General features: G+C 72.0%; 1 protein-coding gene across 3 annotated transcripts; it reads right to left on the minus strand.

The window, feature by feature from the left end:
* Window positions 1-242: 242 nt before the first annotated feature.
* Window positions 243-18215, minus strand: DUSP8 (dual specificity phosphatase 8). 3 transcript variants are annotated; one of them, XM_058304931.2, is made up of 7 exons: window positions 17936-18215; window positions 12582-12909; window positions 10808-10946; window positions 6239-6405; window positions 5539-5698; window positions 5288-5411; window positions 243-3387 (listed from the first exon to the last, which is right to left on the minus strand). In XM_058304931.2, the coding sequence occupies exons 2-7, from the start codon at window positions 12810-12812 to the stop codon at window positions 2370-2372; spliced, it is 1839 nt and encodes a 612-aa protein (XP_058160914.1). In that variant the 5' UTR covers window positions 12813-12909; window positions 17936-18215; the 3' UTR covers window positions 243-2369. The 3 variants fall into 3 exon arrangements, with proteins under 3 accessions (XP_058160914.1, XP_058160912.1, XP_058160913.1); XM_058304929.2 differs by lacking the exon at window positions 17936-18215 and adding an exon at window positions 17254-17411; XM_058304930.2 differs by lacking the exon at window positions 17936-18215 and adding an exon at window positions 14657-16893.
* Between the last annotated feature and the right edge of the window lie 313 nt (window positions 18216-18528).

An 18528-nucleotide genomic window follows, 5' to 3' on the forward strand; every position in this document is an offset into this window, starting at 1 on the left:
GTGCGGCCCCCGGCCTGCGGGGTCTCCTGCCCACCCCCCCCCCGCACGCCCCCCCCCCCCCGCGGCCCTTCTTCCCCCTCCAAGCTCGGCTCTGCCGGGCTTGGGGCCAACTCTGCTTCCCAGACCCAACACACCAGAGCTTCTCTGCCTCCCCCCCCGGAACTGCCCCCACTCCCTCACCTCCTCACTCCCCCGTCCCCCGCCCCCCACCCCCACCCAGAAGAGGCAGCTGGAGGCGCAGGGAAAACATCCATCTCAGGATTTATTACAACACATCGTTTCCAAATACAAAAGGAGGGTACAGGAGAGCAGAGAGTGGCCACGCTGGTGGGGGGGGGGGGAGGTCTGAGGCAGAAGTGGGGGGGTGAGCAGCCCCTTCCCAGAGAGACTGGACCTGGGGCAAGGGGCCATCTCCTCGGCTGGGGTCCCAGCAAACCCCGGGAGGGGGCAGACCCGTTCTGGGGGGAGGGGCCGCGAGGGCGGGAGGGGGGAGGGGAAAAACCACCAGGGGCTCCTGCAGCACACAGGAGGGGGCGGCCGGCCACCTCCCCATCTTGGCGAGTCACTTTCGGGTGACTAGCCCACGAAGACAAGAGCACGGACAGGCCACGGCCCCGGAGGCCCCCGTGCCCCCGCAGGACAGAGGCCCCAAGACACTCTGGCTGGAGAGAGGGGCAGGAGGGGGGAGGGGCCCAGCCAGTGGCCCCAGGCCACTGTCTCCTGGCCAGCGCAGGTGGGGGCAGGCAGGGAACCAGTGCATCCCCACACCTGGTCAAGCTCCAAAACCCAACCCGAGAAGAACGGAGGGGGGGGCGATTTACATAATTAATAATAATAATTAACCAATAATAATAATAAATACTTAAACCTCTAATCCATAGATTGCAAATACAACAATGATAGCTTATCTTCTTGGGGATCCAGGGCGGGGACAGAGGAAACAGGACCAGGAGTTTTGCTCAAAGGAGAGGGGACAGGGACACGTCTGTGGGTCAAAAGAAGAACAGAGAGAGAGAAAAAACAGCCAGCGGGAGGGGGCTGGGGGCCCCTGCCTCCCACTCCGGACTCGGTCCTGCCGGGTGCCCCTCCTGCTGGGCGCCCGGCTTCTCCCCGTGGCGACCAGGCCCCACTGCCAAGCTCCAGGACAACAGAAGGGGCGAGACATTCGCTCTGCCCCCAAAGCCTTGGGCCCCGTGGCCCGGGGGGGTGGGGGGGCGTGTCGGGGGGCAGCTGGGGTTCTTCTCCTGCCCTTGCCCCCAGTCAGGCCCACCTAGGCCAAAGGCGCCTGGGGGTGGGGGCATGCCACCTTGCAGGTAGTGGGGGAGACTTCAGTGGGTGCTCCAGGGGGGGACACCACAGGGACACCTGGGGACTTTATCTGCCTCGAGGTGGTTCTCCCAGGCTCAGGACCCCACCCCTGGAAGCGCCCGGTTGACAGGCCCTTCCCACACTGCCCAAGAGGCCCTCGAGACCCGCTGGTGCGGCCCCAATTCCAAGTTCCTCCTGGGGCTGCGGGAAGGGGTGAGACCCCCCCCCGCTCAGACCTGGGCTCCTGCCCAGCACCTCAGGGTCCCTCCCGCCCTCCTGGTCCCCGTCCTCCACGGGGCAGGTGGTTCTGGAGACCCTCAGCGAGAGAGGAGGGGGCAGCCGCCCCTGCGCAGCCTTTCCGAGCCTGGGGGCAGGCACCGTGGATCCTTACAGGCCCTTCTGCCCGGCCCCGTTCCCCAGTCCCTCTGAAACCCCGGCCTGGTCACCGAGGCGCATCAAGACAGGCCAGGGAGCAGGTCTGGGGGGCAGCGGGGGTGCCCTCGGTGCCACCAAGGCCTGGCTCCTCCAGCTGGCGGGGCCTGGCAGCCCCTCCTCGGCCGCACCCCAGCTCCTGGGGCAGCCCCCCCACCTACGGCCTGGGTCCAGAGCCAAGGAAAGACAGAAGGGGGGATGGGCAGAGAGGGGGCGGCTGGGCCGGGGCGGGGGAGGGGGGGGTTCTGCGGCTCAGTTTGTGGCAGTTTTTTTTTTCTTTTTTCCCCTTTTTCTTATCTAAAAAGTGCACGGAAGCTCTGCAACCCTCTCCGCAACGGCCAGCCTTGTTCCTGCGGGGGCGGAGGGTGGGGCAGCTGCCCCAGGCCGGGCACCCAGCTTGCGACCGAAGGTGGCCTCATATTGCTTAGAAACGTATGTTTCAGTTTAAATACCAGACAGTAAAAATAGAGCCCGAAGGCCCGCCCCGCACTGCCGCCAGTCATTGCCAGAATGAACAGCTTAAATAAATAAAAAAGTGAAATAGTTACTTCTGATAAAAACCGCGGTAAAACCGTTTACCTTTCTTTGTACTCGCTGTAATGCACGCCCGCAGGGGCGCGCGCTGCCAGTCAGGACACCTCGATGACCTCCACGCTGCCCGAGAAGCTGGCCTGCTTGCCCAGGGCGGCCAGCTCCTCGCCGCGCGCGCGCCCGTCCCCCAGCGCCTCCTCGAACTCCATCTGGCAGCTGCGGCGCTTGAACTGCGCCTCGGGGGCCAGCTCGTCGGGCCAGCCCGTCCGCGCGTCCCGCGGCTCGGCCCGCGCCGCCTCCCGCCGCCGCAGGTCGCCGGCGCCCGCGGTCTGCGCGAAGGGCGCGAAGAGCGCGCCGCCCGCGCCCTCGGGGCTGAAGCACCAGGCCGCGTCGGGCGACGGCGTGCCCGGGGAGTGCAGCGGCGGCGCCCAGCCCGCGGGGCCGGCCGGCTGGCCCGGCCCGGGCAGCCCGGGCGCCGACAGGGCCGAGAGGCCGTGCCGCGGAGTCTGCCGGGCCGCGTCGCCCAAGTTCAGGCCGAGGCCGTGCGCCGGGGAGCGCGCGGGGGAGCCGGCGGGGGGCCGGGGCCGCCGGCGGGGCCGCGGGCGCGCCTCGGGGCCGGCGTCCGGGCTGTCGGGGCCCGGCGAGGGCAGGCCCAGCGCGCCCCCCGCCGGGCTGTCCAGCTTGCAGAGCTTGGGGGCTTCGCCCGGGTCGGGGGGCCCGGGGCCCTCGGGCCGCCGGCTCGGGGCGTAGGCGGACTTGATGTCCAGCGAGAAGGAGCGCTTGAGGCGGTTGGTGTCCTGCAGGCGGTCGGACGACAGGTGCAGGCCGCGCAGGCCCTGCTGCAGCGCGCTGGTGGCCGGCGCCGGGGGCTCCCCCGCGCTCGCCGCGCCCTCCCTGGCGGCGGCCGCGGCGCTCCCGGGGGCGGCGCTCTCTGAGGTAGGTGGTGGCAGCGGGGGCAGCGGGGCGGCGGGGCCCGGAGGCGGCTCGGGGGGCCCGGGCGGGGGCGGCGCGTCGCCCTGCAGGGCTGCGAGCAGCTTCAGGCTGCGCTCGTACTCCAGGAGCTGGCCCAGGAAGTTGAAGTTGGGGGAGATGGACGGGCGCCGGTCCTTCACGAACCTGCGGTGCCAGGCGGCGTCACCCGGGCGTCCCTCCCGGCCACCCCCTGCAGCCGCCCAGCCGCGTAGGACAGGCCGGGAGCCACGCCCGCCCCTCCACCACCCGGACCCCAACCGTGGGCGCACCCTGACCCGCTGGGCTGCAGTGCTGGCCGGGCCACCCTAGGGCTGGTGGGGGGGGCGAGGGGCCGCCCCAGGGCTGGTGGGGCGGGGAGAGAGGCCACCCCAGGGCTGGGGGGGGGGAGAGAGGCCACCCTAGGGCTGGTGGGTGGGGGGGGAGAGGGGCCGCCCCAGGGCTGGTGAGGGGGGGGCAAGGGGCCGCCCCAGGGCTGGTGGGGGTGGGGGGAGAGGGGCCGCCCCAGGGCTGGTGGGTGGGGGGGGAGAGAGGCCGCCCCAGGGCTGGTGGGGAGGACGAGGGGCTGCCCCAGGACTGGTGAGGGGGGGGCAAGGGGCCGCCCCAGGGCTGGTGGGGCGGGGAGAGAGGCCACCCCAGGGCTGGTGGGGGGGAGAGGGGCCACCCCAGGGCTGGTGGGTGGGGGGGGAGAGGGGCCGCCCCAGGGCTGGTGGGGCGGGGAGAGAGGCCACCCCAGGGCTGGTGGGGGGGAGAGGGGCCGCCCCAGGGCTGGTGGGTGGGGGGGAGAGGGGCCGCCCTAGGGCTGGTGGGGGAGGGAGAGAGGCCGCACCAGGGCTGGTGGGGGGGGGGCGAGGGGCCGCCCCAGCTGGTGGGTGGGGAGGACGAGGGACCGCCCCAGGGCTGGTGGGGCAGAGAGAGAGGCCACCCCAGGGCTGGTGGGTGGGGAGGACGAGGGACCGCCCCAGGGCTGGGGGTGGGGAGAGAGGCCACCCCAGGGCTGGTGGGGGGGCGGGGGCCGCCCCAGGGCTGGGGGGGGGGGAGAGAGGCCGCCCCAGGGCTGGTGGGGCGGAGAGAGAGGCCACCCCAGGGCTGGTGGGGGGGAGAGGGGCCGCCCCAGGGCTGGTGGGTGGGGGGGGAGAGAGGCGGCCCCAGGGCTGGTGGGGAGGACGAGGGGCTGCCCCAGACTGGTGGGGGGGGGCAAGGGGCCGCCCCAGGGCTGGTGGGACGGGGAGAGAGGCCACCCCAGGGCTGGTGGGGGGGAGAGGGGCCACCCCAGGGCTGGTGGGGCGGGGAGAGAGGCCACCCCAGGGCTGGTGGGGGGGAGAGGGGCCGCCCCAGGGCTGGTGGGGCGGGGAGAGAGGCCACCCCAGGGCTGGTGGGGGGGAGAGGGGCCGCCCCAGGGCTGGTGGGTGGGGAGGACGAGGGGCCGCCCCAGGGCTGGGGGGGGGGAGAGAGGCCACCCCAGGGCTGGTGTGGGGGAGAGGGGCCGCCCCAGGGCTGGTGGGGGGGAGAGGGGCCGCCCCAGGGCTGGTGGGTGGGGAGGACGAGGGGCTGCCCCAGGACTGGTGAGGGGGGGGCAAGGGGTCGCCCCAGGGCTGGTGGGGAGGACGAGGGGCCGCCCCAGGGCTGGTGGGGAGGACGAGGGGCCGCCCCAGGGCTGGGGGGGGGGAGAGGGGCCGCCCCAGGGCTGGTGGGGGGGGGAGAGGGGCCGCCCCAGGGCTGGTGGGGGTGGGAGAGAGGCCACCCCAGGGCTGGTGGGGGTGGGAGAGGGGCTGCCCCAGGGCTGGTGGGGGGGAGAGGGGCCGCCCCAGGGCTGGTGGGGGGGAGAGGGGCCGCCCCAGGGCTGGTGGGGGTGGGAGAGAGGCCACCCCAGGGCTGGTGGGGGGGGCGAGGGGCCGCCCCAGGGCTGGTGGGGGGGGGGCGAGGGGCCGCCCCAGCTGGTGGGGCAGAGAGAGAGGCCACCCCAGGGCTGGTGGGTGGGGAGGACGAGGGGCCGCCCCAGGGCTGGGGGGGGCGGGGGCCGCCCCAGTGGGGAGGAGGGGGCTACCTGTAGGCGTCGTCGGAGGACATGCCCATGGTCTTCATGATGTAGGCGATGGCGATGGTGGCCGAGCGGGAGATGCCGGCCAGGCAGTGGACGATGACTTGGCAGCTGGACAGCTTGGCTTTATCTGGGGGCAGGGGGGCAGTGGGGCTCAGGTGAGGGGCGCCCTCCCTCACGGCCGAGGCCAGGTGCTGCCCGGGGACGCGGCGCGCCCCTCCCCGCCTCCCCGGCCCGGGGCAGGGGTGCGCCCCCACCGATGAACTCGACGGACTTGTCCAGCCAGGGCAGCAGCTTCTCGCAGTAGCTGTCGTTGACCGGGATCCGCATGAAGCGGCTCTCGCAGATGAAGTCGGGCTTGGGGCACGAGTTGCTGGCGTTGAGGACGTAGCTTATTCCATTCTGGGTCATCAGATCCTGCGGGGAGCGGGGAGGGCGCAGGTCGGGAGGCGCCCGCGGGAGACCCAAGCCCGGGGAAGGGAGGAGGGGGCGGCCGGACCACAGGAGAGGCCCCTGGAGTCTTGGGGTGCAGGCAGGGTGTGGCCAGGGCCCCTGGAGCTCGGGCTGCCCCTCACGTAGGCCCGGGCGCGTCCCCCCTCCCTGAAATGGAGCCCCAGGCCTGGGGGGTGGGGGTGGGGGGGTGCGGGCTCCTCCGTAAGCCCCGCCCACAGCCTCTCGTAGGCTCCAGGGAATTTTCTGGGGCGTGGCGTCACCCTTTCCCCTGACACCATTTTTAAAACACGGGATTCTTTCAACGCTGGCCAGGGCCCTGATGACCTCAGCAGCCTGGCATGCGGGTGCAGGGGCGGAGAGCCTGCGTCTCCACCCAGCACCCCACCCCCCGCCAGCCCTGGCCCCCCTCGGGTGCCCCCTGCCCCTAGCCCACGCTCCTCCACGCTGGGGCCCCCAGCCCCGTTCCACCCCGGGGGGCTTCCTCGGCGCCCGCCCCCCTCACACCTTGTTCAGCACGTCTTTCTGCGAGCCCAGGTAGAGGTGAGGCAGGATGCGGGTCAGGCCGACGCTGGCCACCGGCAGGCAGGGCTGGGAGAGGCTCATGGGCAGCAGGGCGGCCGGCTTGCCCTCGCAGAGCCCGGGGAAGCAGGAGGAGAAGGTGGCGAAGCCCCCTGCGTGGGAGAAGGGGCTGCGGGTCAGGCCGGCGGGGACAGGCGCCACAGGGGCCCCCCCTGCCCAGCCCGGACCCCCAGCTCGACCCAGCGGCCGAGCCTCCCGTGAGCACCTGCACTCTGCCCCGGGTGCTGAGGGCCCGCGCAGCCAGCGAGGCCGAGGGCGCCGCCCGCCCGCATTCCTCCCCGTGCTAATTAGGGGCCGCCAGGCGGGGGACGCTGCTGCTGCCAGTAACTGCGTGGCGTGGTGGTGCTGCCCGCGGGGCCAGCCACGGGGTCCCCTGCTGAGGGTCCGCTTCACGGCGGCTGCGGAGGAGAGGCCCCGGCAGGCCCCCCGGGGCCTCTGCCCAGCGCCCACGCAACCTCCTGCCTCCTGCTGGCCGGAAGCCCCAGGCTTGGGTGCCGGCGCTGGGACACGAGGCTGCGGAGTGCAGCCCTGTCCTCTGCACCTGACATCGCCCCTGGGACGGGCACAGCCTGCGGGTCAGACAGAGCAGAGGCTGGGACCGCGGCACGCGGGGCTGCAGTGGCCACAAGTCCCACGTGGGGCTGGCCGGTCCGGTGCCTTCCAGGCATGCCGTGTCCCCCCCCCCCCACCCAAGGCTGGTGGGGGCTCCTCTCTGGGCTGGAGAGGCCTGAGCTCAGGCCCCTGATGTCTGAGTTGGGGATGGAGGGTGGGGGGCACTCCCCTGGCCTCCACGGCCTCGTCCCGCCTGCTCAGGGCATTGTTGGGAGGTCCAGCAAGGCCACGGCCACGAAGACATCCAGAGGCCTGGCCACACAGCTGAGGGCTCAGAGTGGCAGTGCCCGGGGGCCACCTGCCCGAGGCAGGGGAGGGAAGGACGGCCTGGCGGCGCCCCGGGCTGACCTCATGGCTGGGGCATGGGCTCTCCTGAGGCACAGTCCAGGGCCCTCCTGCAAACCAGGGGGCAACTGCCACCCACTGGAAGAGACGGGGGCCAGGGACCCCAGTGCTCCTTTCTGCTCCCGCCCACAGAGGCCAACGCCTGACGCCTCGATGGTGCCGAGGACGGAGAAGCCACGGGCCCTCCTCTGGAGGCCAGTGTGTCCCCCCAGCATGCCTGCTGTGTCCCCAAGGAGGGCTGGAGCCGGGGGCCCTGGAGCTGGGGAACCTCCAGGCTGGGGAGTGGAGGCTCCAGTCCTGGGGAAGGGTCTCTCCTTTGGGACAAGCAGGTGGCTGCCAGCAGAGGGACAGGAGCGGGGCTGGCTCCAGCACTTCCTGCCCCTCCCGCCCCCTCTGGCTCTTCTGCCCGGAGCCTGGCACCTTCCTGGGGGGGTGAAGCCCACTGCGAGCACGGCCCCTCCCTCCAAGGAGGGAAGGCAGGCAGCTGTCTGGACAGGTGGGTGACCTTGGAGTGAGGCCCTGGCGCCCCCAGGCAGAGCCGGGCAGGCCAGCCCCTCACCCCCCAGGCCCCTGGAGATGGAGCTGGCAGGGCTCTAATCCCAGAGGGAGTGCAGCTCAGGGGGTGTGTGGAGGGAGGGCCTTGGGGGGGGCTCAGGGAGGTGTGAGCCCGCACACCTGGCCTCCCCGGAAACTTCTTTCCCAGCCTCCGCAGACCCCGCCCCTGGAGCCCGACAGCGTTCCCTCGCGCCCTCACCAGGAAATCCTGGCCCACGTGCAAGCGTGTGCACCTGGGTGCCCCCCGACCCTCTGCCCGCCCCGTGTTCCCAGGGACGCCGCGGCCACCGTCAGGGTCCCCCATGTCCAGACGTGGCCGCATGGGACACCCGCCGCGTTCCACAGGGCTGTGCCCGTAGCGCGCTCCCCATGGGGCCGCTTAAAGGGCCAGGCTCACATCCCACCCCCGCCCTCCGCAGCAGGGAAGGGGGCTCGGGGGTCTTGAGGAGGGGTCTCACCTCCCCCGCGCCCCTCCCAGCCCCGCCTGCCAAGGGCCCGTCCCAGCGACGCAGTCCACCCCGGCAAATGACCAAAAAGCCAGCCCACGCCCGTGCCCGCGCGCGCCATCCCCGGAAGCCACTTCCGCACGGGCTGGGGGGTGCAGCCCCCTCCCTCCCTCAACGGTTTTCTCATGGGAATTCAGGGCAGACCTCAGGCTGCACCCACTTCGGGTGGGGGGCTCCCTGACCTCTGGGTGCTGACTCTGTGCCATGGCGAAGCCACCCCTTGACCTGGGGAGCAGGAGCTCAGCCCTTACCGGGCAGGGCAGGTCTTGGGGAGCCCCACCCCGGCACACCTGGCCCCGGCACACCTGGCCCCGGCTCCCGCCCCTTCTCCCACCTTCCTAGATTGGCCCACACTGGGGATGGGGCAGGGGGCAGTGCTGCCCTTTCCCGTCCTGGGGGATGACCAGAGGGTGGCTGGGACCCAGGGGCCTGCGGCTCCCCCCACAGGACCCCCCAGGCCCAGTGCCCCCCTTCTCTCTTGGACTGCCCAGCTGGGGATGGGCTCCCTCCAGCAAACCCGTCTCTAGCCTGACCTTCTCCTTACTGGACACCCACTGGCCAACACCTGTTGGGTGCCAGGTGTGGAGGCTGAGCTGTGAGCACATCAGGCCAGTCCCCGGCTCAGAGCCCTGGGGGGTGGGGCAGACATGGGCACGGGAAGCCCCAAGGAAGCTCTGGGCCAGGATGTCTAATCTGGGTGGGCTTCCTGGAAGAGGGCGTATTTGCTTTGACGCCTAAAGGACAAAGAGTGTGGCAAGTGGTGGACCAAGGGAGCAGTGATGGGGGGGAGGGGAGAGGAAGGGAGGGAGAGGGCGGAGGGAGGACGGCTGCCTGGCATTTCCTGGTCAGAGGGAGTCTGTGCACGGCCCTGGGAATCTGGGGGTCGTGTGTGAGTGTGTGTGAACTCTTGGACCCAGAAAGCCACGGAAGTGCAGCTCTTGGCTACAGCCCTGCCCGCTGGGTTCAATGTGGTCCCTGAGAGGGTGGGGACAGGGGACTGCAGGCCATCCTGGGCCTTTTCTGGGTGTCCTGGGAGTGTCGGGAGCCCCCCCCCCCGGCCAGGGATGGAGCCTGGGGGTCTCCCGAGCTCTCCCCAGCAGCCCTCGGGGGCCTGGGGACAGGTCGGGAGGGGCTGAGCCCCTCTGGTGGGGACAGCATGGAGCGAGAGTCGAGGGGAGGCATCGGGCAGAGGACCGCTGCCCCGGGGCCACCGCAGGCTGGACGGGGCTGGAGGGGCTCTGCCGCCGACCCGTCTCCCCAGGACCCTCGGGCTAGTCCCTCCTTCTCTATGAGCCTTGGTTTCCCCATCCACAAAACCCTGGTGGGGGGGTCCTGCAGGTTCAGCCTAGCGAGCCACCCCCACAGAGCGGGGGACAGGGAGCAGGGCAGCCCCGGGACACGAGGGGCGGAGGGCAGGCCAGCGTCGCTGCCGGGCGGGCCCCGCTGACCGCCCGCCCCACCTCTCGCCCCTCCTGCTCTGCTCCCACCCAGGAGCCGCCGTCCAGTCCCGCGGTTCCTCTCCCGCTCGGGGCTCTCCCTGCCTCGTGGCCTTTGCATCTGCTGCCCCAGGGCTTTGCTCAACTGCCTCCTTGACCCCCATCGGCTCTGGGCCCACCCGGCGCCTCCTCCGAGAAGCCCACCCAGCGGCTGCTAATGTCCCTGGCGGGGCCCCCTCCGCAGCTCTTGAGGACCCTCTGGGTTGGAAGCGTGTGCTCCCACTGGCCGCCGGCCTGGCTGCTGGCAGGTGGACTGCGCAGCCCGTTTGGTGGACGTGAGCCCACCACAGCCCCTGGCTGGAAGCCGCAGCCCTGGGCTGTCCCAGGACCACCTGACCTGGCTCTGGGCTGGGGCCACCTCAGGAGACGGGCTTTGCAGGGCTCGGCCGGTGCCCTGGGGCACTGGGGAGGCTGCATGTGGGGACCTTCCTAGACTCACGCCTGTGCAGCCTGGGGGCTGGCTGGCAGGCTGCTTTTGGGGAGCAGGCAGCCCTGGGGGGACTCTGTTTGTCCTCCAGGCAGGGTCAGGCTTGGCCAGGCTGCTGCTAGGCAACCTGTGCTCAGCTGGAGCCTTCCAGGGGTTTGCCAGGTGTGGGACCAGATGTCTCAGATGGGGCCTCCGGGTGGGGGGTCTATGCCTCCCCCCTCAGAAAGGGAGCTCCCCACTTGGGGTCTCGCACTAGCCCAGTGTGTCATATAAGGGGGCCTCCTCCAGGGCACACCTTCGCCCAGGTTGGGGCTCCTGAGAGTGGAGGTCCAGAGGAGGGAACAGAGAGCCCCCGGGAGCTCCAGAGGTGCTGAGACCTGCCCCTGTCCCCCACTATGCCCCAGCCGAGGCTGGTCTCCAGGCTTTCGGTCGGGGGCTCCTGAGATGGGATCCAGAAGCCCCCCTCCGTGGACCCCTCCCTGCTAAGCTGGGCATGGGGGGGAGGGCGCGGACCCAGGCCCCACCTGCAGTGCCCTGGTCGCCCGCAGCTCACCTGTGAGGATGGCCACACTGGCGAAGCAGCCGTCCAGCTGGCTGAGCAGGACGGAGAGGAAGCTGTCTGCGGCCAGCACACTGGCGTCCCGCGTGCTCTGGTCGTAGACCACCACGTCCTGTGGCTCTCTGGCCTCCACCTGGGGGCGTGAGGGGACAGGTCAGGCCCTGCCCGGGCACCTGCTGGACGCCCCCACCAACCGCGGCCAGCCGAGGGCGGGGCAGGGGTTCTGGGGCTGCGGGGGGGAAGGGCAGGGCAGGCCCCCAGGCACAGGCCTCGCACACTCTCCTACACCTGCCCCGGCCCATGGCGTGCTCACACCCGGGCAGGTGTAACGTCACACCGGCAGGCCGTTGGGGCAGGGAGGGGCAGAGGGACACTCGGCCCCTGCACAGCCCCTCCCTCCTGAGCTCTACCGAGGGCACGGACGTGTCCGGGCGCCCACGCAAGGAGAGGTGGGCGCTGCGACCTTACAGGTGCAAGCCGAGCGCAGGGCTGGCTCCCTGGGTGGCTGCAGCGGAGGGAAACTGTTCAAGGGTCCCTGGGAGGCACATTTCGAGGACTTTGAAGGTGGGGTGCCTGAGCCTGAGGCCCCAGTGTGAGCCGGCGGCACACCTGCAGCCCCCCAGCGACGGAGAAAGGGCGCTTCAGCAGGACCCCACCGCAGGAGGCAGCAGCTGGAAGCCCTCCCCCCAACCCAGGTGCCGGGGAAGGGGGTGGGCTGGGCCCAGGGCCCCCAGAGCAGGCGCAGCCCTCCACCAGCTGAGCCGCCAGCCTGGCCCGGTGATGTCACCGGTGGCCAATGGGAGCGCGCGCTGGTAGGAGTCCTGGGGTGATTCATCACCGGGTTCCCCTCCTGGAGGCCGGGCTTCTGGCCTGGGGGGGGGGTTCCCGACGCGCAGCCGCCCTGCCTGGGTCCCCTCCCATCCCAGCTCTTTCCTGCCTGGGTCCCCTCCCATCCCAGCTCTGCCCGGGTGACGGCGACGCCTCCTGGTGGGCCTTGCCCCTCCCCACCCTCCTGGCACACAGGGGGGGCAGCGCAGGAGGAGGTGCTGCCGCCCTCGCGGGCTCCCGGGCTCAGCCTGGTGCCCCCAGCTGGCCTTGATGCTCCGGGGGGTGTGAATCGTCCCTCCCCGGGGGGGATGGAGGGAACACGGGCTTGTCCCACCAGACCTTCCAGGGGACACAGGGGGCTTCTGGCTCTCTGAAGACTCTGGGAAGGAAAGGGGGACCCCGCATAGGGCAGGCCTGAGAACTGGGACCTCTCAACGGGAGCCCCTCTTCCACCTCCCGTTCCCACAAGTCCTTGGGGGGTGGGGGGATAGCCAGCGCTGGCTGCCCTCGCGCCCTGGGCTGGCCACGGCAACACCACCTGCTTTCCTGGGGAGACACTGCGCAGGCCCGCCCACCAGCCCCGTGGGAGCGGGGGGCACCTGGGCAGGGTCAGGAGGCTCTGGAGGGGACGAGGACTATGAGACGTGACCGGAGGCTGGTGTCAGGGGGAAGACCCCCGGGGGGGGGGCGGAAATCTGTGCAGCGGGAGGAGGGGCGGGGCCCACCGGGCAGCCTCTGGCCGCAGTGTCCCACCCGGCGGGGCCCAAGTGCTCCTGCTGCAGGTGGTGGGGGGCTCAGGTGCTTATGCTCCAGGTGATGCACCCCCAGCCACGGGGGGCGCCTGGCCGAGGAGCCCGGGTGCTGGCGCTGCAGGCGACGGCCCAGGGTGGAGGCGTGCGTCCCGGGGGCCGCAGGGCGCGGGCAGGCGCCGGCTGGGTACCTGGCCGCGGGAGGCGGGCTGGATGAGCTCGGCAATGGTCACCTTCCCCTGCTGGAGCCTGCGCTTCAGCAGCTTGGAGCAGCAGATGTTGACGGAGCTGAGCACGTGCCAGCTGTTGTACTCCACGAAGGAGCGGCTGTCGATGACTAGCGGCCCCCCCGGCCCGCCCCGCAGCAGGCTGGCCAGCTTCTTGGCGTCCATCACCTTCCGCGGGAGCCGGTCCCCGGCCATGGTGGGGTGCTGGGCAGCGGGGAGGGGGTGGGCCCTGAGCCGAGGAGGGGCTGCTCCGTCTGCCTAGAAGGCGGACTGGCTGGACATGGCACTGGACCTGCGGGGAGAGGCGGGCGGTCAGCCAGGCGGCAGGCTCCCTGGCCTGGGCACCCGGCCCGCTCCCCCGGCAGGCCTGGGCCGGGGGCACCCGTGGCGGGATCTGAGGCACTGGGACTTTTGCGCCCAACATGCCGGGGGGCTCTCCCCTTGGCATGAAGCAGCGTCCTCCCTGGCTCCCACACGAAACCAAGTCCCTGATAACGTTGGTGAGTGAGCGAGGACCCACGAGCTGTGGAGGTGGGGGCGTCCCTGGGAGGGGTCCTGAGGTCCCACGGCAGGAAGCGGGGGAGGGCTGGGTCCCGGGCTTTGAGCAGCCCGAGTTGGCCAGGGAGGCCCGTGCTGGGGGCCCCTCCCCTGGGCTTCGGGCTCATCGACCTCTCACATTCCAGGACATTCCGTCCCCTTCCCCACCGCCGGGGTGTCTCCCCTCTGGCCTCCACATCTTCTCAACCCCCGGCACCGGGGGCGACCCGGGGCCCAGACGCCCCCCGTGGTTCCCGCGGCCGGGCCCTCTGTCCACCTCCTGGTTTTGACTTCCTGCTCTCCAACTGCCCCTTGGAACCCCCCCTTCAAGCCCCCCGGCTAAAGCCTCCTCTCCAGGCAGCTGCCCAGACCCTGTGGCTGCTGGGATCGGGGGTTCTTGAGGGCGGGCGGGCAGCAGGGGCCCGCGCTCACGATGAAGGGCAGTGGGCCTGGGACCCTCTCGGCATGGCCCCCAGCAAGGGGTGGGCCGCTCTGCTGTCTCCCACACAGGCTGGACAGCGCCGGGGCAGGTGCAAGGCCGGTGGGCCCTGGCTGGGACCCCTGGTGGTGAGACCGGCCCGTGCCACCCGCTCCCGGCTCCCCTAACTCCATGCTCTCATGACCCTCCCCCTGTGCACGTGGCGGCTGCGCCCATTCCCGGCTGCCTCTCCTGTGGACCCGGGACCCTGCAGGGGGCACCCCGTGAGGGCCCGCTGAGACAGACCCCGATTCGCAGCCACCCTGCTCCATGCCTGTACTCGTTTCCCCCACTGAGGGTGGGGGCAGCTGGGGCTTTTCCCGGGACAGACCAAGCAGGCTCCACTGCCGAGGGGGGCCCTGCTTGCTTGCTCAGGGGGGTTCTACCTGTCTACCAGGGGTCCCTGACAGAGGGGTCAAGGCTAGAGACGGCAAGGAGGGCCGGGGGGCCAGAGCAGGCTGGGAGCGTTGGCTGAAGGGAAGGCCTGAGTCCCAGAGAGAATGGGGGGGGGTTGGGGCCAGGAGGGCAGTGGGCAGGGGTTGGACGGGAGGGGAGGGCAGGGGCTGCAGGAGAAGAGAGGGCAGGGACTAAGGGGGGGAGAACAGGGGCTGCAGGGGAGGACAGGTGCTGGAGGGGTGGGCAGGGGCGGCAGGGGAGGGGAGGGCTGTGAGGCAGAGGGGCCCCTAGGCTTTGCACCTGGCCCCCAGCCGGTCCCCCCAGGGTCCCCCAGCACGGCCTATTAACTACTACAGTATTGTTATTTGCAGCCAAGGGGGACTCATTAGCAAGTTAGCACCTCCGTCGTCACCATGGCAACAGCAGAGGTGCCAGGCAACCGCTGCTCCTGCTGCAGCAGCCACTGAGCAGGCTCGGTCTGCAGTGCGGGCCGGGGTGCCCCCTCCTCGCTGGCTCCCAGCCCACCCCTTGAGCAGGTGCCCAGTAGCTGGGGCCCGCGCGGACCCCCGGCGGGGCGGATTCTTCCGGGCCCACCTGAGCTACTCGCCCTCCGCCAGGCACTACCCACCTTGTCCTTTCTTGCCCGCTGCTCACCCTGGTCTGGCCTCTGGGGTTCATCTTCTCCCACAGGGTCTCGTGGGAACGGACCCCTGCCCAATCACCTCCCCCAGACACGATGAGGTGGGGTGCTGGTGGTGTTGGGGGGAAGCGCAGCTCAGGGGGCTGGGCCCAGCCAGGGTGGGTACCATGGGGCCTCTGCCTGCCCGTTCTGGCTGTGGGGGCGGGGGGAGGCAGGTGGGGGACCCAGGCACAGCCCTGGACTCCCCATCAAGGACTTGGAGACAAAGGGCAGCGACTCCAGGGCACAGGAGGTCCCCCAGGCCGCCGTGGAGCCACCCCACCTGACCGCCAGGTACGCGGCTCACCTGGTCTGCGCCGGCGCGTGCGCTCTGTGCTGCTGGGACACCCCAGCATGCTGTGCCTGCCCGCGGGCCCCGGGGCTCCCTATGTGCCCCCCCAAGCATGCACACATGACCGTGTACACACATCCATGCGCTCACTGCCCACATGCCCGAATCCGCGCCCCCACATCCTCACCCTCGGCACGCGGGGCCCCCGAGAGTCCGGGACTTCTGTACCCAGAGCTGCTCACACACCTAGGCTCCCATCCCCGGGGCACGCTCACATCCCTGAGCACACACCTGGCCAGGGACAGCCGGAGTCCTGGCATCTGTCCCAAACCCCCATCGCCTCCAGGGCTCTCCCCAGCCCCTGCGCCGCTCTCTGTGCCCGGGGCGCCCGGGCGCGGTGTCCTGAGGGGGCAGGCGTGGGCCTGGCAGCTGGACCTCCGCGTGCCCACCAGGTCAGCCACCTTCCCCTCACCCCTCACTCCCCGCAAAGGCCGGCGCCCTGCGTGCCTTCCAGGTTCCCAGGCGTGCGCGGAGGTGACCGCACGCTGCCTGGGGCTCGGCCAATGGAAGACCGAGTGAGGCGGCCCCGGCCCAGGAGACGGTGGGGGCATGGCCGGAGCCTCAGACAGGGTGGCCAGGCATGTCGTCCTTGCAAGTGCAGGCTGAGGGAACACCCAGCGTCTCCTGTCCCCACCCATCTGTAGAGCTTCAGCCATCTCGGTCCCCCTAGCACCCAGTGAGGCAGGTCCAGGGCCTCCCCCGGTCACTGACCCCTGGTGCCCACCCAGGGCCAGCCCAGGTCATCTGCTGGTCACTGCCCCGTGGGCCAGGCAGAGGTGGCCCGCCATGCTGCCCTCAAGGTCAGAGTCTGACCCATCCCTCATGGTGGGCTCGGCCCCCTGCTCTGTTTTCCCTGGGAGCGGCTTATCTAGGCGACACAGCCAGGTCACGCTGTGGATTCCCTCCACCCGCCGGTGCCCCCCAGAGTCCCTCTGCCCCGTTGCCCCTTCTGGACCCAGAAGTCAGGCTCAGCCCAGGAAGAAAGGTGGTGCTGGGAAGGGTACGTGGACCTGAAGCATCTTTCCCCTCCCTGCGTCCGGAACTTGACGTTCCTGAGGCTGCCGGGAGGCTCCAGAGGGCTGAGGGCAGGAGGGGACAAGAACCTGCCCAGCAACTCCCCCTCCGGCCCCAGGGCTATCTGCAGCAGGAGGCATTTCAGTCAGACTCCAGGATGAACCTTGGGCCCTGGTCACATGATCTGCCCCTGCACGGCGGGGGGGCCGACTGCATGTCTGAAGAGTGCAGGCCTGGGGGGGGGGGGGGGGCTGTCCTTCCTGGGGATGGTCCTTTCAGCCTGTGGGGCTGCCCCGGGACAAAGAGGGTCAGAGGGAGGCCAGCCCCGGTGAGGCTGTGAGGCCGGGAGGGGAACGGAGGCCCCTGGACGTCTGCCGGGCCCCGGGCCTGCAGTGCCCCCACCAGCTGCACAGCGGAGAGCCCTTGTGATGCCACTTCAGGCCCGGCCACCGGCCCCTCCGCCCCGCAGCCCCGCACTCTGCTGCAGCACCGGCCTCACCTCCCCCTGCAGAAGCTGCGCGTCCAGACTAAGAATTCCCCGGGAAGGGGTGCGGGGCTGGGCCACCCTGGCCGCCTCCCCTCCAGGCCAGATACTCGGCACCCCGACCTGGGCCGTCCCCAAGGTGGGCAGAGACGCAGAGGGAGGCCCCGGGCTCTCAGCCTGGCAGTGCCAGCCCCTCCCCCGCACGGCGGCCTCTGCAGCAGGCGCCTCTTTATTCCGCAGAGGCCGGCCCAGCACCCCGGGGTGGGGGAGCCGGGCAGCCGGGCGGCGGGCACAGCGCTGCGCCGTCGCCCCCGCGCCCAGGCAGGGCTCCCGTCCAGGGCCTCCCGCCGCCCCGGGCCCGTCCAGAGTCCAGGCCTGGGCAGCCCCCCCACCCCCCGGCCGGGGCAGGCACGACCTCCCCCAGCTCGGCACCAGACCGGGGCGCCTAGGTGGGCGCCGCGGCGCGGACAGATCCTGGCGGGTCCCCAACGGCCCCCCGGGGTCCTCCCCGCCGCAGGAAGAGACGGGATTGCGCGAGGAGGGCCCGCGGGGCCGGGAGGGCTGGGGCGGGGGTGGCCGCGGGGGCGCCCCGGCCCGTGTCGCTCACCTCCGAGGCCGCGCTCCTCCTCCCGCGCGCCCGCCCCGCGCGCCCGGAGCGGCGCCCCCGGCCCCGGCGCCCCGGCGAACCCCGCTCACCTGGCGCCGCGCTCGCCGCTCCGGGGCGCACCTGGGGGCCGCGCCGCGCTCACGGCGCCCTCTCGGCCGCGCCGCCCATGGGTCCGGGGGAGACCCGCGCCGCCGGGGCAGGGGCCGGGGGAGCGCGCAGGCCGCGTCGCCGCCGCGGGGAGCGCTCGCTCGGGCCGGGGCGCGCGCACTGGGGCGGGCGCGCGCGCGCGGCGCGCATCCCCCCGCGGCTCGGCGGGCGCGGCGGGCCGGGGCGCGGGCGGGCCGGGGGCGCGGGGGCGGGGGCGCGGGGCCGGCGGGGGCCGCGCGGACCGAGTGACAGGCCCGGGGCGGAGGGCGGGGCGCGGGCGCGGATGAGGTCATGCCGAGCGAAAAAAGGCCCTGACGTCACCTGCAGCCAATCAGCGCGCGCCGCTCCGGGGCGGGTGACGTCAGCGCAGCCCCGGCCCCGGGCGCCGAGGGGAGGCGGCGGAGGGGGGGGTCCCGGGAGGGGGCGGGGGGCGGGTCCTGCCGCCGCCGCCCTCTGCCCTCACCCCTCGCTCGCGGTCGGCTCTTAAAGGGGCCGCGCGGCGCGTCCGGGCCGGGAAGGCCGGCGCGGGGACCCCGCCTCCAGGAAGCCTTCCGGGCCCCAGGGCGCGGCCTCGCCGGGACCCCCAGCCATGCCCGACGCCGAGCCGCGGGGCGTCGGACTCACCGGTCTTGGGTGCTAGGGCCTCTCCCGCCGTCCTGGGCGGAGCGCTCCCGCCTTTGTTCTAGGGGGGCCGCCGCCCGAGCCCCGACACTCGGTGGCAGTTCACCACGGCCAGGCGCGGGCGCAGCCCTGTACGTGGAGCCGCTACCTTCACCCTCTCCGCGACCCCTGGAGGTGGGCGCCGGCGTCTCCATCCTGCTCGGAGCCAACTGGGGCGCAGAGGCGAGGCGGCGTGCCTCAGATCGCGCACCTCGGGAACTCGGGGTGCTGGCATCCGAAGCCCGCGCGCTTCCCCGGTGCCCCGCTGCCCACCCCCACCCCCCGCCCGCTGACCGACGGCCAGCCCTTGACGACCTAGGGAAAAGCCGCCCCAGACAAACAGCCTCACCGGACATGCCCCCACCCCCCACCCCGCAGACTGCGGAGTGGCACCCACCGCCGACCACGGTGTGAACACCCACGTGGCCTGCTCAGGCGCTGGGCGTCCAGAGCGGAACAAAAACATATGTAATTACACCTTGGGCAAATGTTCCGCGGAAAAACAAACAGGGGTGGAGGTGGGAGGTGCGGGGTGGGGTGGGGGGCAGAGGAGGGCG

The sequence above is a fragment of the Dasypus novemcinctus genome, chromosome 10, assembly GCF_030445035.2.
Source record: "Dasypus novemcinctus isolate mDasNov1 chromosome 10, mDasNov1.1.hap2, whole genome shotgun sequence".
NCBI classification, from domain to species: Eukaryota; Metazoa; Chordata; class Mammalia; order Cingulata; family Dasypodidae; genus Dasypus; species Dasypus novemcinctus.

What these genes read in the sequence shown, in the direction of transcription:
- DUSP8 (XM_058304931.2), bottom strand. Translation starts at nt 12,812, where the DNA reads ATGGCCGGGGACCGGCTCCCGCGGAAGGTGATGGACGCCAAGAAGCTG. An exon ending in CAGTGTGGCCATCCTCACAG is followed by an intron (nt 6,406 to 10,807) that starts GTGAGCTGCGGG and finishes TCTCCCACGCAG; the next exon opens with GGGGCTTCGCCACCTTCTCC. An exon ending in TCCTCCGACGACGCCTACAG is followed by an intron (nt 3,388 to 5,287) that starts GTAGCCCCCTCC and finishes CTGGCACCGCAG; the next exon opens with GTTCGTGAAGGACCGGCGCC.